The 24946-nt window shown below is 39.5% G+C and overlaps 1 protein-coding gene across 6 annotated transcripts in view; it reads left to right on the plus strand.

Moving 5' to 3' along the window:
- Positions 1 to 24946, plus strand: part of DIS3L2 (DIS3 like 3'-5' exoribonuclease 2) — a 362072-nt gene that overhangs the window by 42629 nt on the left and 294497 nt on the right. For all 6 annotated transcript variants that reach the window (XM_079134845.1, XM_079134846.1, XM_079134843.1 and 3 more), the window contains exons 2-5: positions 12099 to 12247; positions 12798 to 12955; positions 20144 to 20197; positions 24081 to 24182. In XM_079134845.1, the coding sequence (XP_078990971.1) occupies positions 12196 to 12247; positions 12798 to 12955; positions 20144 to 20197; positions 24081 to 24182 (366 nt within the window). In that variant the 5' untranslated portion in view covers positions 12099 to 12195. The remainder of the gene's footprint in view (positions 1 to 12098; positions 12248 to 12797; positions 12956 to 20143; positions 20198 to 24080; positions 24183 to 24946) is intronic.

The raw sequence follows: 24946 nt of genomic DNA on the forward strand, positions 1-24946 counted from the left end.
TTTATTAGCATCACAATTCTCTTTTTAAATTTTTATTTCTTTGAGATTACTTTTAGTCGTTTCAAATTTCTTGTCTTTTACCTCAGTGAACATATTATCATGGCTGATTTAAAGTCTTTCTCTAACATCAGAGTCATTTCAAGTTTGGGAGGTTGAGATGTGTTAATTTTAGCAAGAGTTACATTTTCAGGGTTCTTTTTTGTATGTCAAATAATTTTGGATTGTCTGCTTCATTTTATTTTATTTTTGTTCTTTTGGGGGGATGCCTTGCTGTGTTGCCCAAGTTAGCTTCAAATTCTTGGACTTAAGTGAGTCTCCTGTTTAGACTTGAATTATATTAAATTCTTCTGAGGAATCCTGATGTTTTTTATTTCACTGGCTATTGACTTCCAGACCCTTCCTCAAGTTCAGACTGTAAGTTTTATCCTCCATAAAAGAGGACTGAACTCAGTTAAAATTTTAAGCCATTATGATGCTGCACTGAATCTTTTTTAAACACCAACAGAGTTAAGGTCAGGGCAGGAGATACAGCTGAGTTGGTAGAGTGCTTGCTTGTAAGCACGAGGCCCTGGGTTCAATCCCCAGCACCACAGGGGGGAGAAAGAGTTAAGGTCAGTCTGAGACTTGTCCAGTGTTCATAGGAATTAGAGGATTCCTTTCTTCAGCATTCTCCTGTTCTAGACTGCCACTGGCAGCCATCTGTGGTTAGTCAGACTCTTTCCCCTTTTTCTGGCTAGGCAACCTGGGAAATTCTGTGGATGTTTTAGCTGTCTACCCTGCATCATTCTTATGATGGTGGCTTTGGGGCAAAACTTCTGCTCCTCTCCCTTCTCCAAACACAAACACTGGAACCTCATCCCCTTACCAGTCACTTCTCCAGTTTTCTCTTCCCAAAAGTCTGTCCCCCATTTCAGAGACAGTTAGAAGAGCCAGGAGACTGAGGTATATTGGAGGACAAAAGTAAAGGGTTTGTCAGTGACTTCTTGCACATACATAAAAAAATCCAAGCAAACAGATGTCCTCCTCTTCCTCAGTCTCAGAGTATGCCAGTATTTAAGTAATGAGGCTCTTCCTCCCTAGCAATACCAAAAATGTAATTTTGTTATAAAGATGAATGTAAAAGTCATATTTCAAGGGAAGTAAAGAGGACATAAGGGAGAAAATAGAGGTGGTGAGTGTAGATCACATTTTCAAACTTTCTGAGGGAGGGGAATGAGCAATGGAATGGTAGCTGGTGGCTTAAGGTGGGCAAAAGGGGAGCAGGGCCAGGCTTTTGGTTTGCTTGTGTTTTATAGGAAAGGCAACTATGGAGAGAATAATGGATGTGGTGGTAAAGTTTTAGAGTAGATAGAAAAAACAGAATTGGGATGTTAGGTTGTAATTATTTAAGGGTATTTTTTGCCTCTGATACAGAAAGGAAAGAGAGAGTAGGTATGGAGAAGTTTTGTCAGGGAGAAAAGTCAGTCTATATTGGAAGAAGTTGGGAATTTAAGACATTGAGACTCAGTAAAGAGTGAGGTTGCTACTTCTGCCCTCAGTTATGGGATAGAAAATAGCTGGAAATAAATCTTCCTTTAGACAACAAATAGAAAAGCCGGCTCCCTGTCACCTACCAAACTACTCGAAGGTATTTGAGAAGCAATGAGAGACAAATATCTAGGAGAAAATAAAAGCTTAGGGACATGAGGCTAGTATTTGGAGCTGTTCTTCTCTAGTGGGTATTTGCTGATTTTTGGAAGATCATCTGAAAAACCGAGCATTGCATTTGATAGCTTCTTAGGGTTAGAAGGACAGGGAGTAGAACTCAGGCCCTTCTAATGTGGGGTGTGTATGGTCCTGGTGAATCACTCTGATTTGGAACTAGGAGCATGAAGGGCCGCACCTAGAAGCAGGGGTGAATCTGATGTAGACAGAACCTCATAGGAATTGTAGCTCCACTTTAAATATGTTTATAGTTTGTTTTCTGTCTCAGGTGCTTGGCAGAAGCAAATGCAAATCCTATCTAGCAGATAACAACATTACATTAGGCCTCAAATTGTTCTGCAGAAATCATGCAAGTATATACAGCCCATAATTTAAAAAAATTAGGCAAAACATGATCAACAGAAACAGAAGATAGTAGATCAATAGGGACTGTTGATATTAGAGTTTTCAGGAACAAACTTAACTATAGTTGTACTTGTTCAAAGAGATTAAAGACAAGGTTCAGCATTTTCAGAAGAGAAATGAAAGCTTGAAAAAAAATGAAATGAAAACTCTAGGCTTGAAAATAACTGAAATTAGGAAGTTAGCACATAGTTTAACAGAAGGTGAAATAGAGCTGAAAGGAGAATTAGAGAATTGACAAGATTCAGAGAAAAAAAGGATGGAGAAGACTGAGAAGATTGAAGGACACAGATGTATTGAGGAGATCAAAAGTGTGTGATTGAGTCCTGACAGGGTTAAAGGAGAATGGGTAGGAGTAATATCTGTAGAGAGAATGACTGAAAACTTTCCTAAATTGATAAAAATTATCAAGCAACAGATTCAAGAAGCCTTATTTCCATCACACAGGAGAAAAAGCAGTCCATACTTGTATACTGTGGTAAGTCCGCAGAAAACCAAAGAAAAAAAATCTCTTCCAAGGGACAGGAAATGGTATACTTTAAGAGAATTAACAGTTAGACCTGACTGGGTCGTGGCTCAGTGGCAGAGCTCTTACCTAGCATGTGTGAGGCACTGGGTTCGATTCTCAGAACCACATATAAATAAATAAAATAAAGGTCCGTTGACAACTAAAAATTAAAAACAAAAACAAAAACAAAACAATTAGAACTATGCCTGACTTCTCATAGGAAACAGGGGAGGCTGTAAGACAACGGAATGACAACTTAAGAGTACTGAGAGAAAATAATCCACGGTCTAGAATTCTGAAACCTGAGAAAATGTCCTATGAGAATAAAAATGAAATAACAAGTGTTTCACACATGGCTGTTTTTCAGGGCAGTGTTTCAGTTACACTAACCACTCTTTAAAAAGCTCAAAAGATGTGACCAGTGGGCACATATTGGGTAACAAAGACACACAAAGTTTCCATCATTGTAGAAAGAAGAACATCATGGTTATTGGTATTAAGACAACCAAAGAGGATATTTTGGACCACATTCTGTCCCTACCTTTAAACTTTACATGAAATTAATGAATTTCTATAGAAAGACAAATGAATAAGCTGAATCAAGAAGAAATTTTAAAAATATGAACTATCTTATATGTTAAAACAGTTTTTTTTTCTTGTGACACCTTTGGTGTTGTCTGGATAATACCTCATAAGATGAATTTTCCTTATTTTCTGGAAGAGTTTTAAAGAATTGGCATTATTTTTTCTTTTAGCGTTTGGTAGAACTCACCAGTGAAGCCATCTGATCCTGAACTTTTTTTTAAGTTACAAATTCACTTTCTTGTTATATGTCTATTCAGATTTTTCTGTTTTTTCGTGAGTCAGTTTTAGTAATTTGGATCTTTCTAGGAATTTGCCCAGTTCATCAAAGTTGTCTAATTGGCATAAAGTTGTTAATTATATCCCCTTTTAATCCTTTTAATTTCTGTAAGGTTTATATAGATATCCCCTCTTTCATTCCTGTTCCGTGGTCACCCTGTGGAGGTTAACAGATAGGATTTTTATGTTCAAAGCACTCCATATACAAAGAGAATTTGAGAGAAAATTTATTACTCAAGAGACTCCTAGAGCTGATAAATAAACTTAGCAAAGTAGCAGGATACAAGATCATCACTCATAGATCAATAACATTTTAATACTCCAGTTAAGAAAAAAAATAGGAAAACTGTCCTTTTCATAATAACCTTACAAAAAAATCTGGGAATTTATCTAACCAGGGAAGTTAAAGAACTCTACAATGAAAACTATAGAACACTGAAGAAAGAAATTAAGAAAACCTCAATAGATGGAAAGACTTCCCATGTTTATGAATAGGCAAAATTGATTTTGTCAAAATGGCCATACTACCAATAGCAGTATACACATTCAACGCAATCTCCATCCAGATACCAATGAAATTCTTCACAGAACTAGAAAAATTAGTCCTTAAATTCATTTGGAAGAATCAGAAATGTAGAAGAGCCAAAGCAATTCAGAACAAGAAAAGCGATGCATGAGGCATCACAATACCCAATCTCAAATTACAAAACAGAACTATAGTAACAAAACCAGCATGGTACTGGCATCAAAATAGACATAAAGACCACTGGAATAGAATAGAAGACATTGAGACAAACCTAAAAATAGCCACTTGATACTTGATAAAGGTGCCAAAAATATACGTTGGAAAAAGGCAACCTTTTTAACAAATGGTGCTGGGAAAACTGGATATCCATATGTAGAAGAATGAAAGTAGATCCCTATCTTTCACCCGCACAGAAGTTAAATCATAATGGATCAAAGACAGGAATTATACCAGAAACCTTGCAATTGTTAGAAGAAAACATAGGGTCAACTTTCCATCATATAGGTACAGGCACCGATTTCCTGAACAAGTCCCCTAAAACTCAAGAAATAAAACCAAGAATCAAAAAGTGGAATGCCATCAAATTTAAAAGTTTCTGCACATCAAAGGAAATGATTAAGAGTGAAGAGAGATCCTGCAGAATGAGAGAAAATCTTTGCCTGCTACTCTGATGGGATTATCCAGAATATATAACAAACTCAAAAAACTTAAGGCCAAAAAAACCAAATGAAACCCTTCAAAATCCTGATTAATAAATGGACTGAAGAACAAAATAGAAATCTGTCCAAAGAACAAATAAAAATGACCAACAAATGTATGACAAACTGTTCAACATCTCTATCAATTAGGGAAATGAAAAATCAAAAGTACACTAAGATTTCATCTTACCCCAGTCAGAATGACAATTTTTAAGAACATTACAATAATAAATGCTGACAAGAAGGATGTGGGGGAAAAGGTATATTCATACATTGCTGGTGGGACTGCAAGTTACTATAGCCACTGTGAAAAGCAGTGTGGAAATTCCTCAAAAAACTAGGAATGAAACCACCATATGACCCAGCTCTCTTACTGTACAGTTTTTATCCAAAAGAACTAAAATCGGCATACCATAGCAATACAGCCACTTCAGCGTTTATAGCAGCACAATTCTCAAAGTATGGAATCAACCCAGATTCTCATCAACAGATGCATGGGATCAAGAAAATGTGTTATATATACACAATGGAGTTTTACTCAGCCATAAAGAAGAATGAAATAATGACATTTGCTGGTAAATGGACAAAAATTGAAAAAATCACGCTAAGTGAAAAAAGCCAGACTCAGAAAATCAAAAGTCAAATGTTTTCTCTTACATTGGAAGCTAATGCAAAACAAGGGAAACGAAGGTAGCAGGGGAGAAGATTGGATATCATAAAGGTATAAGATAGTAGAGTAGAAGGAGACTGTGAGAGAGGGAGGAAAGAAGGGAAAGGAGTAGAAATATGGAATGAATTTAACAATGGCATGGTGTATAAATATATAAACGTACCAAAAATAATTTCACCTATATGTATATATAGAAAATACCAATAAAAAAAGAGTGAAAAGTAGATCAATAGAGGAGAGAGAATGGGAGAGGGAAGAGGAAAGGGAAAGGGGGGGAAAGGGGATTGAAATAAAATTCTCTGCATGCATGAATTTGTCAAAATGAACTCAAATACTATGAATAATCATAATGCTCTAGTTAAAAGAAAAAGACTTCTGCTGTGGGTGGGAGGCGGCGTGGACAGTAGGATCAGTAAAGCCAAGGGTAGATTAGGCATTCATAATGGCTAGGAGATGGGGAGAAGTTACTTCGTTTCTGCTGGGGATTTGCAAAGTTTGAATTTGCTTCTGGGGCCAAATGTAGCGGGGTGCATATGGACGACCTTATCAGCTTGTTCAGACGTGGGTACAAAGGGCAAAGGGCTGGTGAGGCTTAAAATAAGTCAATAGTTACACATCATAAATTCCAAAAACCACAGTGAAACTCATACAGTTCCTGATTTTGAAATTTTTTAAAAAAATTCATTTTTTAGTTGTTTTTGGTACTGGGGATTAAACTTGGGAGTGCTTTACCACTGAGCTACATCCCCAGCCCTTTTTATTTTTAATTTTGAGACCGGTCTCGCTAGGTTGCTTAAGGCCTTGCTAAGTTACTGAAACTGTTCTTGAACTTGCTACGGAGTTGCTGGGATTATAGACATGCACCACTGTACCCAGCAATCTATATTTATTTTTATTGATTATCTATTCTATAAGTTCAAATCTACTATTGAGTGCCTCTAATGAATTTTTTAGTTCAATCATTGTATCTTTCAGTTTGGAATTTCCATTTGGTTCTTTTTTTTTTTTTTTTAATAATTTCTCTTTGTTGATGAGTCATTGTCATCATCACTTTAAAAATGGTTCCTTTAGTTCCTTGTTCATATTTATAATAACTGCTTTGATGTCTTTGTTAGCTATGTTAAAAATCTTTGCTCCTCTCCGGATAGTTTCTATGAAACTACATTTCCCTCCCTGTGTATATATATGGGTCACTCTTTTCAGTTTCTTTGCATCTTATAATTTGTGTTTGTGTGTGTGTGTGTGTGTGTGTGTAAGCTGGACAATTTTGATAATATATTTTGTTTTCCGATTTCCTGAGTTGGAGGTGGTTGCTCAGTTTGTTTAATTACTTGGAGTCTGTTTCTCCTACCCTGTGGCTTCCTTTTTTCTGCCTGACTTTCAAGTAGTTGCCCCATGTCAGCATATCTTAGTGGTTAGCCTGTGATTGGTTAGGGGTTGTGTTTAAATTCCTTGAAGACAATGAGGCTCCCATCCTTTGTCAATGGTTCTTATGAGGCTTGGGGAGTACATTTCAAAGTTCAGGCAGTTTCCTTAGTTTTTTTTCCCCCCCCCTACATTTGCAAGGCCTTACCTTCTTCTAGGGATGAGTAGCTCTTTGGGGTCCCCTGGTTTCTCTCCTTCAAGTTTGCAGCTTGTGCAAGCAGTCTTCCAGGCCAGCAGGGGAGAGCTGATTTTTGAACAAGGCCCACTTTGCCTGTCTTATTCCTTGGCTCTCCTTGTTAAATTTCTCCTTGGTCTGCTGATCTGTCACTTTCCCTGACTGTATTGCAAACTCAGGTTAGTTGTGGTATTGGCCTTCCCTGACTTTTTGTCCTTGGAATCAGTGTTGTTCTTGACAGTGCCCCAGGCATGGAATTCTTGTTCTTCTCCAAATAAACTTAACTTCCTCTGGCAGTGGAGCTGCCAGTTTTCACAGCTTGCCCCACACTAGTAGGACTTCCACCCCAAGAAATTGAGAGTGCGTGTGGGGTGGTAGGAGCCCCAGTCTGAAACACCACACACTTCCTCTGTTCTTACTAATTTTCGGTAAAATTTCCCAAACCAACTGCTCCGATTGTTTTGTGTTTTCAGTCAGTATCTAGATTTTTAAATGTTTTTGACAGTTTCTGTTGTTTTCTTGTTGTATTGTTTTTGTTTTGGGGGAATAATATTTGTCAAATTCTTTGTTTACTCATTCTTTTTTCTAATTTTTGACTTTTTAATTAAAAAAATTTTTTTAGATGTTGATGGACCTTTATTTCATTATTTATATGTGGTGCTGAGACTGGGACCCAGGGCCTCACACATGCTAGGAAAGCACTCTACCACTGAGCCACAACCCCAGCTCCGGTTCACTCATTCTTGACATTCTTTCCTCTGCCTCTTCCCTTTTCAGCTTTCCCACTGTGTCCCTCATTTTTAAACATGTAAATTTTATTCAAATTTATTTCAGTACATGTTCTGAAATAGAAATCTATTAGTTATTACTTAGATTATGTTTAATAGTTAACGCTACTTGTCGATTAACCCATGTGTTTTTTACTGATTTGTCAATTGTTTTTCTAATTTCAGTGAGATTTGTTTTACTTCCCTTTCCCTTTTTTCCCTTCTTTCTGTCAGTTAAACCTTCTTTTACTTGATTTTCCATCTCTTGCTTTCCTTGGCTCCTTAGCTTCTGAATAGACCCAATCTTTCTCTTTAAACCTGCCTTTTGACTTTTCTCTTTAGTTTCCTCCACTGCCCAGGTTCATAAATTTCTTCTTCTCTTGCTGCTCCTTAGGGCTGAGATTTGGCTAAGACAGTGATGAGGTACAGCAGTTCTAGGACGCTCTCACTCGCGGGTCCTGCCAGTGTGGCACTTGCAGGACTTTGCTTTTTCAAGTTTTGACCACAGGTGTGTGGTTCGCCCCTGTACTCCTGGCCCTGGTGCTTATTAGTCCCATAGTGTGCATTTGTTGGAACCTGATTTCTGTCCCAGATCAGCTGCATTTATTTAAAAATATAAACCTACCACACTGTGCATGTGCCAGGTTTGGAGTCTCAGGACACCACTTCTTTCTCTTAGGTGCTTTCTTCAGGTTTTTTCCCTCAAGTCTGGTAATTTCCCCATTCCTTGTCATACCCATCTTTTTGTATCATCTGACACATTGCCCATTACTGCCTGTTCATCCTAGCCCCATCCCAGCTCTTTGTAATGTCTAACTATTTCCATGGTGGGAGTCCCTCTCCAGGAACCAATGGACAGCTGGGCACTATATCAATGGCCCTTGTTCTGGAAGTTGGTGAGAATTGGAAATTGACTTGTGCTTTGTGTGTGTCAGGGGAAGAGTGCCTAGGATTCTCCAGTGTTAGTGGGCCTTTACAACAATGTCACAGGGGAGGGAAGGTTGTCTGATCATCCACTTAGTATCTTAAATACTAATCTTCCTGTTTCATTCCAGTGCTTCGGTACCCAAAGGTGGGGTTCATTTCCATGCCCAGTTGTCTGCCCTGTTCTTGCTAACTTGGCTACTTGGGTCTTGTGTTCTTTTCCCATTCTTTCCTGCCTTGTTTTTAATGTGGTTTCCTGAATGACCCTGCTGCACTTGTTATTGTTTTTTCATGGAAGCACTCATCTGTCCATGTAGGGAGTGGCTGTTGGACATCTCTACTATCTTGGGTACTGTGGGAGCCACTGGGGTTTGAAAGATGGACCTGATCCAACATTCCCTTGTCTGAGCTAGAGATGAGTGAGGTGGAAATCACACAAGCTGGGGTATCTGTGTGGAGGAAAGGTACAGATGCTGCTGACCTAGGAACATTTGAGTCAAGATCTCTTTATCCTCATTTCATAGAACTGGCAGTAACTCCTCTGAATTTTTAATTTCTCCCCTCATCAGCATTGATATATGGTTCTCAATTCTGGTTCTTGCTTTTGGATCAATGACAGTTTGTCCCCAACACTTTGCTCCACCCAAGACTGTCATTATTTGTGTTCTTACTCACTGGTGGGAACAAACCCTGATTATGTATCAGTCCTCCTTTGGAAGTTCTGTCTCCCTTGTTTTTATAATACCTGATCCTGTTTTTTTTTTTTTTTTTTCTTTGTCTTTATTAGCTTCTTTGTTTTATTCTGTACTTTTAACTCTCAACATTACGCCAACTCCAGTTTTGTTGAAATAGGAGTGCCGGGGTCTTCTCCAGGGTCTGTGGACCTATGCAACTATGTGTGGGGAAGGGAACATTGCTGAATTGTCCTTGGTCCTAGATCCTCCTCTGTTTCAGCATACTCATATGTTCTTGACCACTCTGAGCATCCACATGCAAATGACAGGCTAATTTCTGTCTGTCAGTTATGTTCCCCTTCCAAGTATTTGGTGGAGGTATGCAGCACTCCAGGTGGATTATCATCTTCTCTAACACAGTGATGTTTCTTGTCTCCTGGCCTCCTGGGTGGAACCTACTGGGTTGCCATGTGCTGGCTCTCTCCATATCTTCCTGGTTGCCAGATGTGCTAGTGCATGCTTGGGGTCACTTTCAAGGGCCTCTTTTCAATGTCTGTTTGCATAACTCCAGTGCAACCCTCCTTCCCTTTGCCCATGTCTTTTATTCTTTCCTAAGGTGTAGCTGCTGCTGCTCTTTCTCAAATCTGTTAGAATCTGAGCTCTTGACCAGGTTGATTTTTCCTGAAGCAACTCTGATCTGTTGTTCTTCTCTTCTGCTCGTTAATGCTTTAGAAATTTCCTAATGCCTTTGAAAAACCCAACTGGTCACTACCTCCCTTTGTATAGGTGGGACCTATCCTAGTAATTCATTCTATATTAATCCAAGGTTGTTAATATAAGAATCTGCCTGAGCCCTCTTTATTTCTATTTTTGTTTCATTTTGCCAGGAGTAGGCATCTCTCACACTCAGTTCTGCCTTGAAATCCTTCCCCAAATTCTTTTAGATTCCCTGACCTAGAGATATCCTTTCCTTCCCATCATGTGTACATTTGTCCATATGGTACTGTATTATTATTTCAATATGATTTAAAAAGCCTAATGGCCTCTAAAAGGTGGCATGTATACACAATGGAGTTTTATTCAGTCATAAGAATGAAATTATGTTAATTGAAGGAAAATAGATGGAACTTGAGAATATTATATTAAGTGAAATAAGCCAAATTCAGAAACTCTGGGGTCATCTTTTTTTTTTAATATGTGAAATCTAGAGAGAAAAAGAGAAAAAGAAAAAAAAAGGTGAGGTGGGTCTTATGGACATGGGAGGGAGAACAGTAAATTAGAGAAAGGGGCCAGGGGAAGGGAAGAGGAACAGGAAAGGGATATCCTGCAGAACAAAATAGACCAAATTATATGGTTATATTGTGTGCATGTACAAATATGTAACAATCCCACTATATGTATAATTATAATGTACCAATAAAAATTAAAAAAAAAAAAGTACAGAAAATACTGGGAAAACATATGCCACCCCCAAACCTAATGACCTTTTATCCCTCATTCTGCCCAGTACAGTGCTTTGCAGAAGAATTTGTTGAGTTAACGAAGGGTGAGGGCTTCTGGATTAACGCTTGAACAGTCTGGACCCCTTGCTGTGCCTTTGCTATTTCCTTGCTGTGTCTGGAAGGCCATCTGTTTCACACTCTCCTTGAAGTTGGGTTACTCTATCTCCTAATCATTTCATGTACCACCAAGTGGTCTGTTATCTTTGTCATTTCTTCTCCAGAATTAGTATTAGGTTAATGAAAAATCATATCATTTTTGTGAAGGATGTGTGGGGACCATTTGAAGGAAGTGGAAGCTAGTGTTCAGAGCAATGTCATGATCTATTTTATGGGAAAGTAGGCTGTCCCCAGGATTTTGGAAGTTTGCAAATATAGATTTGACCCCTGGGATGGTAGCTAGCAGAGACTAAAATGTGAAACTGGTGGCGTATTCATTATCCAGGTAGAAAGCCAGGTACCTGCCGCAAGGCTGCAGCTTCCAGCCTGCTGACCCAGGTAGTTAGTTGCTCTTATATGCTTTAGATGTGACTGCCTGACTTTTTATTAGATAACTGGTTTGAGGTGATGGCAGGTAAGAATAGGGGAATAGACTTCTAATTATAATTATTGCCATATTTGAAAGCTTGTGAACCGTCTGGGGTTTCCTTCATAATTTGGGATGTCAAATTATGGCAGTGAATTAGGTTTTATGGATGAATTATAAGGAATTCACTGATACGATTTAATAAATAAATTAAGTACCTTTAGAGATGATAAGACTGGCATAGATAAAGTGCTCCGAGATTTGACAGCAGGATCCTTAGGATCCTAAGCTAACTACTTAGGGATGCTTTATTGGAAGAGATATATTCCACCAGGTTAAACTTAGTAAATGCCACATCTTGAGCCGTTTTAGTACCTATTCCATTACAGTTTTTAGATTCTAAACCTTTTTTACCATCTCTCAAACCACATTTCCTTCTATTTTTGTGCGTTTCTTAACCTGATTAATACAGCATAGTTCCTTATTTTCTACCTCAGTTGCCCTATTTATGGAGATTTAATTGAAGTGCTCCTTTGGATTTGTGTCCTTGTGAAGGTTTGGAAAGAAGCTCAGCACAGATGGTATGCTTGATGAACTGCTCAGGAAAATGTGACACCAGGACCCAGGAGGGCACCATATTGCCTTTGCCAACCAAGTACACCAAAGTACTAAATTTCTGGGATGGCAGAAGAGGTTGCAGGTTGACCTCTGTCCACTCACGGGATGTCTTTGGTTTCAGCTGGTGACAACTGAGCTGCTTCAGACGGGAAGAACTCTGAGCTGAGCAGTGGAGGCTCCCCTGGATCTGGAGAGAAGAGGAATCCCTGGAACCAGTAATGACCCATCCTGACTACAGATTAAACCTCCGGCCCCTAGGGACCCCAAGAGGTAGCACAAGAAAATGGAGTCTGCCCTGGCTACGGGAGAGCTGAAATCTGAGAGGAGCGGGTGTGGAGGTGGAGGGCAGCTTTTGGGATGAGGGGACTAATTCTTCTGGTGAACTATTGACTGTTCTTCCATGTTATTTATTCTAGAATTAGGTGTGGTTTCTTGTTGTCTTAATTCATTATTATATTGTGCACAACCTTTTAATTTTCTCCAGAAAAGGGACCATCTTTTAATAACCACTTCCTATTTTTAAAAGTTTGTATCTATAAACAGCAAGGCATACTAAACCAATTTTTTAGATTTTGTTCCATGCGTGTTGTGGTGCTTGTTTAAAGCTAAGGTCTCATCTGTGTATTTATTTATTTATTTTTTCATGTTTCCTTACCCATTCTTTCCTTTTTGTGACTGAATTCATCATCAAAGAATTTCATTCTGTGGTTTTTCTTTGAAAATAATAATGATGATGATGATGATAATAAGTGTAATATCTTCAGTTTTAAAAATACAGAGATGTTTGAGGAGAGAGCTGATTGCTGCCTCGTGTTTCTAGGTGTCCCCGCTGTGGTTGGTCCACATGGTTTCGGTGCTTCGCCAGGTGACAAAAAGTCAAAGAACAAGTCCATGCGAGGGAAGAAAAAGAGCATATTTGAAACCTACATGTCCAAGGAGGCAGTTTCAGAAGGCTTGAAGAGAGGAGCACTCATACAGGTGCCTAAAACTACTGACAGGTTATTTCCCGAGTATGTGGAACCGAAGCAATCAGTTGTTCATTCGGCCATTTCCTGTCTGTGCTGGGTGCTTTGAGATGGTCTCATCATTGGTGCAGGGTTTACTGCTTCTTAGACCTGCAGTGCATTTAGAAGTGGCAAGCACCACAGGACAGTGGTAGGCCCAGTGCTCTGGGACTTGAGAGAAGGGAGCCCTTGCTTCAGTGTTGTTGCCTGGGGATGCTTTATGGGAAGGGATATGGGTGGGCCCTGCACAGCCAGGCCTTGGGCAGTTTGAGTAAATGAAGAGAGGGTTTGAGTAAGCAGGAGAACTTTCTTTTCTTTCTTTCTTTCTTTCTTTCTTTCTTTTTTTTTTTTTTTGTGGTGCTGGGGATCGAACCCAGGGCTTTGTGCTTCCAAGGCAAGCACTCTACCAACTGAGCTATATCCCCAACCCAGCAGGAGAACTTTCTAAGTGGAGGTACTGGTATGAGATACTAAGGCAGAAGTGGGAAGTAGGGTTTGGATATGTCAAACGTGTAATAGTTCATTTTGCCTGAAGCACAAAGATGCTGAATGACTGAGAAAAATGGATAAGATTGGGAAGAAAACAGTGAAGAGTAATAGATAGTATTTGTTGATTGTCTTACAGTTTACAAAATGTGTTCACAGGCTAGTTCAGTGGTTTGACGGAGTAAATATTCATTGCACATTCCCTGTGAGCCTAGAACAGTTAACCTTAGGTACTTATTGCATGGTTGCTCTGGAGAGGACCGTGGATGAGAGTGTGTTTTGGTCCTTAGAGCTTTCAGCCCAATAGAGGGAGGCAGTCATGTAGAGGGAGGGAGTCATGTCAGCTGATGGTTTGGGGTTGAAGTGGCAGGTGCTCAGATAGAAGGGTGACCAGGTGTATGGGAAGATGCTGGGGGAAAAGAGTGGAGTTCTGGAGAGGTCTGTTTTAGGAGATAACATCTTTGGTAGGTATTGAGGATGATAGTTTGGGCTTAGCAGATAAGTGATACGTGTGTGGGAAGGAGATATGGCGATGCAGTTGCACTAATGAAAACATGAGCTTGTGAAACAGTGTAGAGGAAGGCAGCTTTGTCTCCTTGGTGATGTATCTAAGGCAGGTATCAGGTAACAAGGCTGAAGAAGGAGGTAGGGCCAGTTATTCTTTAAGTTTGTTTCATAATTCTTAGATTAGCATAGAAATATTGCCACATGGCTTATATGAAAATGTGAGCCTAGCACTTGGCTGATGCTTAATAAATTTATGTTGAATAAGTATTTATTTTTTGTGTAAAGATCAAGATAGTGTCTTTTGAAGAAAAGTGAGAGGGAATCTCAGTTGTTATAATTTGAGAGGAAATTAGCTTAGAATTTTCATTGCATAATTATACCTATATAGGGATAAAACTGGGTAAGAACAATATTCTGCCACGGTGTTTCTTTTTGCTTTTAACTTTTGCTTTTGAAGTGACTTTTTGCTGACATTAAAACAAAACAAAAATCTGATCAATATAACAATTCTCATTCCCAGGAGTTGGTAAGTGATTCCTCCTGGCCTGTGACATCATGAGACTCCACAGCCAGAGCCTCCCCCGACATGTGAGAACAGTTGTTCTTTGCAGATGGGGAGAGGAATGGGTTCCAGATATGAGGTCACCGTGTGAAATATACAACACTGTAAATAAGATTTTCATAGGCAGAGAAACAGAGTCCATCTGCTTTTGGATATAAACTTCCCGTGTGTAGGTCTGGCTGGGTAAGGTAAAAAACTGGACAAGGAAGGATATTTTAATGCTGTTGGAGAAAATTAAGTGTATTAGATATACTTTGAAACATTTGTTAACTTTTGTATATCATGTCCTCCTTTTCCCTTTCCCAACCCACAGAAAATAAACTTTCACTGAGAGATTTTATGGTTTTAAAAACAGAAGCAAAATAATATTTTTTCAGTACCTTGACTACTAATTTGAGATTTCATTGTTTGCCCTATGTGGGGAAGAAGAGATGACAGTGACCAGAGAAACCTCTCTTCTGTGTTTGAAACTAACCAGCAATAACACATGATCATGTACGTGTAGTTTTGAAGTTTCTTCTTTTTAATAAACAGGTTCTCACATCAAAGAGCACATGTCATTTCTTTCTCCACAGGTATAGTATTGGGAGGTGGTTAGAGGAGATGTTTGGAGAGATGAGAAAATGATAGATGTGTCAGGAAGGGGCCTCACTTTGGGGTGATGACCAAGGAGAAATGAGGAGGAAGATGGTAGAATGGCTGTTTCAGATCCCAGAGGATGCACTGGCTGAGGCACCATGCCAGAGTTCCTCCTGGGGTAAAATAGTGGTGTGAATTGTTACCTGACCTCTGAAAAAGTCCAAGTCCAGGAAGACAGAGGACAGGATGGGCTAGTTTCTTGGAGCCTTTGTTAAGCATGAAGTCAACTGGAAAATACTTGGGTGTAAATTAAGGTGACATTACAGTGGCATGCCCAGTCATTCAGAAGGGAGAGGTGTCACTAATAACTTTACTACCAGGGGCAATAGAAGAGTGTCAGCTCTACAGACATTAATTAATTAATTAACTCAAGAAATGTTTACTGACAAATTAGTAAACACCACACATTATGTGAGTGAGCAAGATAGGGGAGGTCCGCAGAAATAACTAAAGTAATGCAAAAGAAATTACGATTGTGTAAATTGTTAATAGGGAAATAAAGATGAGAGAGAATCATTCCGGGGGAGCCACTTTATCTCGGGTGGTTAGGGAAGGCCTCTGTGAGAAGAGTTGAGATCTGAGTTTAGATCTGAAGAATGAGAAGAAGTCAGCCATTTTAAGCCTTTGGAGAGGAATATAGGCAGAGATCAGCAAGTGGAAGTAGGGTTGGTGTTTTGAGGAGCAGGAAGGAAGCCCGTTGGAGCATAAAAGAACAGAGGGCATTACAATATGAGAGTAGTTGGAGAGTAGACAGCAGCCAAGTCATGGAGGGTCTCAAGGAGTTGGATTTTATTCAAAGAACAATGGGAAGTCATTGAAGGGTATTAAGCAGGAAGAACATGTTCTGTTTCATGTCTTAAAAACATCTCTCTGGCTATTGGGAGATGAATGGACTAGAGTGGAATTTGGGAATCCACTCAGAAAGCCATTGAAGTAAACTGGGCAAGAACATATGAAGACTTGAACAAGGGCGGTGGCAGCGAAGAGGGAGAGGGAGAGGAGTAGGTGGATGTGGAGTGATCGCTGACATGACCTTCTGACAGGTTAGATGTGGAAAGTGAAGCAAAGAGAGGAAGCCAGGGTGGCTCAGTGGATGCTGTGGTGATTAAGAAGACGGGGCAGATGGAGGATCAGAACGCACGCTGACCTGTGGGGAGGCAGGAGGTGAAGGATAGATGCATGAGGGTGGAGGCCCAGCAGCCATGCAGCTAGCATGTAGGCCCTGAACCAGTTGAGTGTGGGGACTCAGGGCTTGGACGCAGTGTGGTGGTGGCAATTTACTCACCCTCTCAGTGCTCAGTTTCCTCCCATGCAAATAAGAATATAATAGTCCCTGCCTCTTAGTTGTTGTGGGGATTAAATTAGTTTGTAGAGATGAAGCTGTCAGAACAGTATTGTGGCCCAGAGGACACCTATGGAAGTGACACTTGAGATGACTTTCATTATTGTCTGAGGAAGTGTCTGTTACTCATCTCAGGTGGTTGCTGCCATGTGGAGACAGCTGTCCACAGCTGGTGCTAGATCTTAGAGTTTTTGAAGATAATCTGGAATATGTACTTGTTATGTGTGAAATTCCTCAGGATGTTCTCAAACATCCTATAAGTCAGATAAACCATCTTCATGATGGCCAAGCGAGACAAATGAATCCAGTTGTGTGGTTCCTTGGGTAGGTAGGGATAAGGAAGACAGCTAGAGTCAGTTGAGGGAGAGCTTTACTGATTGAGTATAAGTGGAAGAGGGGCCCAAAGCTCAGGGTTTGTGAGGGTAAGAAATTATGGCAGACCACGTCAGCTAGGTAGCCAAGCAAAGGAGTAAGCATCGTGGGAATTAGTGAATATTAAAAAGATAGTTGAACTGTGGTTTTGGAGGTCTTGGTGAAACTGAAGGATTGTTGAAGTGGAGTTTCTTCAGTAAGTGAACTGGAAGGACAGAAGGTTATACTCAGAAAGAGTGAGGTTTGGCTTATGTTTGAAAGTAGTATAATTAGTGGTGATGACAGAATACAGGTGGTGGACGTGGGAGAGAGTGGTGGGGTGGGTGGAAGAGGTACCTAGGATGACAGGCTAGAGTTGCCTAGTCATTGATAGGCTTGTGAAGTCCCAAACATGTTTATGTGAGTGGGGATGGAGGGAAAGGCAGTGAGCTACCAGTCAACACACTAGTGAATTGGAACTGTAACTGGAAAGTTTGAAGATGGCAGCACTAAAGAAGTGTAGCAGGAGCTAATGACATGAACTTAAAAGGACCAGGAGTTTTTGAAAGTGAATGGAGGTGAAAACTAATTTTAAAGCCATAATGGAAAAGCAAGGAGGAGATAGTTTTTCCCCCGTTCCTGAGAGCACTCAAGGGACATGATGGCATCAAGGAACATTTAGATTCCGAGCCAGTGAGGAGTTGCAGGAGCATTCAGAACAGAAATGGAAGATACGGGATCCTTACTGGCCAAATTCCCGGGCTAGAAGAGGTTTTAGGAGGCAGATGCAAGATGGGGGAACTGGGCGAGGTTGGGGATGGTTGGAGAAACAGGAGAAGGAGAGTCTGACACTTCTCCATTTAGGACAGAGCATGTGCTGGATATGTCTCACAGCTGACAGATCTTTTTTTGGAGGGTTCTTTTTAGATATACATGACAGTAGGGCGTATTTTGACATATTATGCATAGATGGAGTACAACTTACTCTAATTAGGATCTCATTCTTGTGGCTGTTCATGATGTGTAGTTACCCGGGTCGTGTATTCATATATGAATGTAGGCAGTTCTGTCCAGTTCATACTACTGTCTTTCCTGTTTTTATCCTCCCTCCCTTCCCTTCATTCTGACTGATCACTCTTGACAGATTGTACTGCTAGCTTCTCTGCAGGCTGTAGGAACCAACCTGGTCTGCTGTGGGACCCTGTTGGAGCTTTCTCTTTGTTATTGTGATTTGAACTCTCAGGGGTTCTGTTTCTGAGGTACAGTTCTTAAGAGTTGTGCTCCAATCAGATTTACAAATGCTTGTTTTGGAAGACAACTTCTATCCTTCCCTGTATGCTTTTACGTACGTATGAAAGTTTGAGACACAGAATTGTGAGTAAAATCTTTATGGTCTCTTTAATGTCTTTTCCTTTTAATAGAGCCTAGATGCAGCCTTGAGTAACATGTTTTTCCCCCTGAGCCCCCAGCCTTGGCCTGAGTGCTGTGTAATTAAAGGCACATTTAAAGCAGAAATGTTCTCATTTCTTTATTTCTTCACGTGCAAACCATTCACTGAACTGGAAGGGGCGATAAAAGAATAGGAATTAAGAAACAACAACAACAACAACAAGAAAAACAAAACTCAGGCTAGAAAAAAGTGCCTGGAGTCAAAAAATGAAATAGTTAAAAATGTAATTTCAGTGAACTGACTTTGAATTGTTTGGAGTCTCTTCCCCTGCTTAGACTGTGAGCTCTGTGAGGGTGAAGCCTGTGACTCTTCACTGTCTTTGCAATCACTTTGAGAACACCTATCATGCTAGTTATAGGAGTTATTGAGTAGATGAATATTTAGGATGAATGTAAGTTTTATTTTTCCTCTTCCCCAGGAGGAAACATCTGTCCTTGAAGTGAATTGCTTTAGCACTGTTAAGGGAGGCCTCAGGGAGCTTTGCCAGCCATATTTCCCTGCCCCTCTCTCTCACCCGAAGCAAAGTTGTAGCATGACGGGGACGAGTAAATTTTGGCTCTCTTATCCACTTTTGCTAACACTGTGTCTTCTGCTGTCTTTTTCTTCTGATTTACTTGGAAATTTTGCCCTTCCATCAGGGATCAGGTCAGACCTATCTGTGGAGGCTTTCCTGGTCCTCCCGCTGAAAGTAAACTGCATCCTCACTTTGGCATCCTGCACATTTTCCTTTACAACCAGGATGGAGATTAGTTATCACCCCCATCCCTTCTATTATCTGACTCAGGGTCTTGATAAGTAACTAAGGGCTGAAGGATCATTTGTAGTAGTCTATTTGATACGACATTGTATACTCTGGCACAGACATTTGTAATTTAAAAATGGTTTACCAGTGAAGGAAATAAAGTATTTTCTGCTTCATTTTATCTCCTCACCTATTTCATTAATTATGTTTCTTTGAGTCATTCACTTTAGGGGGAAATTTTATTTAAAACACTTTCTAAAGTTATCTATTGAATCTGGTCGTTAGGAAAATAACTGCTTCCTTCCCTGTGTTCCAGTGGCCTGCAAATGCAGCTGGAACCTGGGGAGGCTTGCAGCTTCCTGCAAAGGCCTAAGACACTGAACCGCTATTGAGGACTGGCCCCACCTGCACGCCTGTGCATAAATAGTAGTGGACCCTGATTCGGTGCTGGAAAGAAGTAGAAGGCCGACTGGGTGGCCTGGCTCTTGGAGCCAGCATTCCCTTTTGCATTAGGAACTGGTTATGGACCATTTTGAATTATTGACTCATTCAACTCTGCAGAGGGGCCTCAGTAAAACATATGCATCTAGTTCTTTGAGGCTAAGTATCCAGGTTGAAAATCAACTTGTATCACTTTGCAAATTGTTACAGAAACAATCAGTTGTGCAGCATTCTTGGAGTGGGGAGAATAAAAACAAACAAACAAACAAACAAACATGTAGTGAGGCATGAACGCCAGATAACCTTATTCTTAAGATCAAGGTTTAAGTTTGAAGATCAGCACATATGGGGGCATCTAAAATCTCAGTAGTTGCCACTTTCCCACTCTTTGCCAGGCTCTGCTGATCCTCACCTTTGCCTGTTCTCAGCAAGTGCCAGTCTAAGTTTTCCGTTTTCCATGGGTTCTGGTGTTGTGCACATCAGCATAAATCACATTTCATGTATTTAATGAATAGTTCTCATATATCTAACTTGTATTCTAGAACAAATTGTTCAACTTTTTATTGGAAAATAACATTATATATAGGAAAATAAAAACATATAGGTAATTAGATTTTCACAGATTTTATTTTTGTTTTAAAGGGTGTACTGAGAATCAATCCAAAGAAGTTTCATGAAGCCTTCATTCCTTCCCCGGTAAGTTCAATAACTTTATAATAAACTTGGTGTCACACTTAATTTTTTAGATGTGCTCTGAAACTGAAATCACATATTCTAACTAAAAAGCAAAGTAGTAAAATGAAATTGAGAATGGGGAAAGATTTGTTTCAAATCTAAATAAGCAAAATTTGCCTTTGGATCATCACCCCTTCTGCCAGTCTTGAAATCACAGGCCAAAGAGAGGGACGGCATTTGTTACCAGGCTGCAGAGAGCAGCTGGCCCTAGGCAGACTACCCGCCAGTTCGTGTAATTGGACGCCCTTGGTTTACAGCTTAAAAGGATTTATGGTTTTTTCCACTGATTTAAGTTAATCTTTCCTAAGCAAATATGCTATCTACTTTCGATCTACTGCATGAGCTAATCTGAATATTTGTCCAAAAATAATGTGTAATGCTTTTTTTTTTTGGTGGGTTTCTCACTTCACTTCCATGCAGGTGATAGCACTTGGTAACAAGGCTCTTTACTGTTGGCTGGTTAGATCCTTTCTTACATTCATGACTCATTTTAAGAGGTTCTGTCCAGTTAAAGCAAGTTCACACTGACATGTCCTTAGCTGTAGGTCTCTGGAGAAGACTTGATTGTGCAAAGCTGGGAGGGCAATGTTCTCAAATTCCTGGCCTAACTTTTCCAGGATGCCATATAAGCAGGATAGCTATAGATTTTTCACAGAGAAACCATAGGGATCAACTTCGGCTGTAGATGATGAAATGGAATACAGGTATTTCAGTTAATGTATTTCATTATGTTAAATAACAAATTTAGTGAGATTTTAAGTCCAGTCATATACCTCATAAGTGATACTGTTGTTCTTTTTGTTATAATAATCTTAAGACCTGTTCTCAAGTTCTGTTTAGTCCCTTTTCCCTGGCCCTTTGGAAGCCAAGGATTTCCTTTTGCATTCAAGTTCCAGTCTTACTCATTTGATTCAATAAAAAGCATCACTGAAATGTCACATTATTCTGAATCATATTCTGTTCTGTTCTGTAACAGAACATAGTATATGTATTGCCCATGGTACTTGAGTCATAGAATTGAGGGTCAGCAGGAACAGTTCCATTGCACAGTGGAAGTGCAGTTTATGTGGGTATTACATTCCAGACTTTGCTCATAAGATAAAGATCACATACAGGAATCAAAAAAATTACCCACAAGTATTTCTTAGGAAGGTGTCATGCTGGAGATGGATAAGCCATCTCTAAGTTCTGCATAACCACTTTTTTCTCTGCATTGGAAAGAATGATTTTCTTCCTTGGCATACCAGTTGGAGGAACTTGATTACATGTATGAAAACATGGATTTTTAAGCATGAGAATTACATTCAATGCAATAGGAAGTTCATCCTGAGAGGCACCTGTGAACTGAGTAATTTCAAACCTCATCTGTGCAGACTGAGGTTTGCACTCATGGGTTGAAGTGATAAGGGGAACTACAGTAGTTTGAAAAGTTTACTGCTAGTTTTCTCTCCTCACTGAGTACACAGTCTTGAATTTCCCTAAGTTAAATCCATTAGGTTACTACCTATCAGGTGTGGGGCTTTGGACAAAAGTATAAAAGGAAGCATGTATACCTTATATCAAATATTGGAAAGTTGTAAATGAGACTAACAGATGGTTAAGTAAAATATATTCTATGACAAGATGTATTCTTTGCCAGATTTACCTCATGTTTCTTTCAAATGTGGGATTTTCAGATTTCTTGGAGCTCCATGCAAAGGAGGTCCACCTCTGGCCTGCCCCTCTTCCTTTCCCAGTCCTGACTTCCTGTCCCCTCATGGCTCCCTTGCAGTATTGAAGGTTCTTGAATGCACATATGTGGGCATCTTACCTCATGTGTCTAACCTCTATTCATTGCCCTTAGAAATATCTGCCCTTTAGCCACCACTAAGTATAGGGGCTGTCATCAGTGGGTTTGGGCTTGATTACTCCAGGGAAGCACATTCGTTATTTGTAAATGAAGAGGTGTATTAAATTTTATCTATTCACTATAACTTTAAAATATCAAGGTTTCTGGAAAGACAAAAAAAAATTTAGAGATTTGATTATGTGAGTTAGTTCTTATCACAAATGGTTATGAACTTATGTAACACCAAATAGAAAGTTTTGCTGTGCCTAAGTATCTACTTAGTAGTTTAAGAACAGTGAATTGATATTCAGTTATCAAGTACTATTTTGTTTTGAGGGAACTTGACTTAGGCTCATTGTAATTTCCGCTGATAGAAAATCAATTTTCATTTTTGTTTGACAAATCCAAAACACATGGAATGAGTCACTTATGTGTCCTTGGTAGTCTCTTGGGAGTAATCAATAAAAGTAAAATACAGAGTGTGAATAAAGTCATATGACTTCGAAACTTACCTAGATAAAATGATATTATTGATATGTATTTTTATTTTAGTTGAGGATAGGATAAAGAGGAAAAATGAACCAGATGGAAAAGGCCTGGCCTTCTTTTTTTTTTTTTTTTAATTTTAAAGCACACTTTCTATTCTGAATTATATTGGGCCAAGAAGCTCTGAAATTTTTTATGGGTCTTATTATGGGAGACACCCTTTATGCAGCTGTGGACTTTATTTCTGGTCCACTGGGAGCTAGCTCTTCCATCCATGGAGGATGCTCTGGACATCATGGCATACTTAGATTGTCTTCCTTCATCCTCTCTCCTGAGTATTAAGATTACTCCAGATCTGTTTATGTTTCTTCTGTGGATGCTCATTATCCATTTTTCTTTTTCCTTAAAAAAATTTTTTTCTGATGTGTAGGACAAGTCTTATGGCATCAAAATAAAGAGCTGAACTTTTTGGCCTTAAGAGCTAGTTAAGAGGGATGATTCAAACTTTGATATTGAATAGTTACCAAGTTTAGTATCTTTTAGCGATTTGGCAGTAGATACCAGCTTCTAAATGAATTAAGGAAGATCCAAGTAGTGTGGAATAGCTGGGTGTTGTGTGTTGTCTGGGGTTTCAACTCAGCCCTTCTTTCCTTGGTTTCTTGGGCTAGGAAGATGACACTACTGTCATGCTAGCATTTACATCTCTGAGCTGACAAGGAATGGTTATAAGGTGCTTATGAAAGAGGCGTTTAATTGCATGTGTTTTGACACAAGAGAATAGGTTAGGGTGACCTCGAAATAGCTTTATTCATTCCAGGGAGGACCACAGGATCATGTCACTCTCTAAATTGCAGAAGGCAACAGGATGGTGATAGGTGACACTTGAGTTGTTCACTCTCTTATTTCCTAGGGTCTCTTTATTTCCTGAGAAACTCATCATGAGGACAGCTGCAATAAATTCCTTGTCGCTAACACGGTAGCTGTTGCTCAGGGAATAGGGTGGGGTCAGCCTTGGCAGATTGGAGGCCACAGCTGCCAACCCCTAGCTAGATTGGAAATTGAATAGAAAACCTGTTTTAAGAGATATCTGATGGTTTGCAATTGGAAATTACAAAAATGCTGAGCAATTAATCCCCCCCCCCCCTTTTTGCATGGTGATTTTGAAATGTCAGTTTTAGCTAACTACAGAATTTCATAGTAATCACCCTCTGTCCATTTTGTGTCAAATCTTACCTATGTCCAGCATCTCATAAAAAAATTTGAGTGGTGGCTTTCTAGACTCTTTTGCTGTCACCTTCTATAAGAAAAATTAGCATTTGACTTCTTATCCTCTGGAAAGGCACAACTAGTGTGAATTTCTGGAAGAATGAAAGAGACTAAATTCCCCTTATATGTGTGTGTGGCTGTGGACTAGTGTTTCTGTCAAGTCAGTGGAAAGATTATGGAGTTTAACATTCTTCAACCAAGGAAATGCTTTTGACTCTGAGCTCTGGTGAGCTGACTGTGCCTTTATTTTTCTCTCCAATCTAGGATGGTGATCGAGATATTTTTATCGATGGGGTTGTTGCTCGTAATAGAGCCTTAAATGGGGATCTGGTGGTTGTGAAACTGCTTCCTGAGGAGCAGTGGAAGGTGAGTTAAGTTTTCTTTTTCTAAAGATCTTCTTCTTGGGGTCTTTTGCATTCCATGGAACATCAATGCAATATCAAAAACCCAGGAGTCACAGACCTCTCAGGCCCTGTGCCTCTGAAAGAGTCTGTAGAGTGTTCAGGACTTAACAGGTGGCTGCTGGGCAAAAATCTAATAATTAGGAATTTCTTCTTGTTCTCTCTCCACTCTGTCTTCCCTGTCACATGCCTTGCATTGTTCTAGATAGAAGGAAAGCTTGCAGGATCCAGTCAAACTTGAAACATGTTATTTCCCTACACCCTATGTTGCAAGATCTGGAAAGACAAAACCATGGAGATGGTGCATTTTTCACACATTTCTGCTCCTTGTACTGGAAAATCTGGGCAATACATGGCAGTTTTTTTAGGCCCAGTTTGGTGATTTGGCATCCCTTGGCAGATAAAGATTGCCTTTAAGTATTTTTATAACAGGGATTTAGTCACAGAAGAAAACATTTTTAATATGAGAATGTTTTAGGTTTCAGTCTCTCATTAGTGTCTGTCATTTGAAAAGTAAGAGAGGTTTTAGTTTTGACTGTTGTTTTAAATAACAGTAAGAGTCAGACATGGGAATGATTCAGTTTTTTTTTTTTTTTTTGAATTGTCATGTGGAACTGGTGACTTGTTATATACAAGTATGAATTTATCTTGTTTAATTTTGGCTTAGTTCTTGGTATTTAAGAATTTAGATTCTTTTCAGGAAAGGGATATTCTGTAGTAATTCTGAGA

The sequence above is a fragment of the Sciurus vulgaris genome (assembly GCF_902686455.1).
Source record: "Sciurus vulgaris genome assembly, chromosome: 3".
NCBI lineage: Eukaryota > Metazoa > Chordata > Mammalia > Rodentia > Sciuridae > Sciurus > Sciurus vulgaris.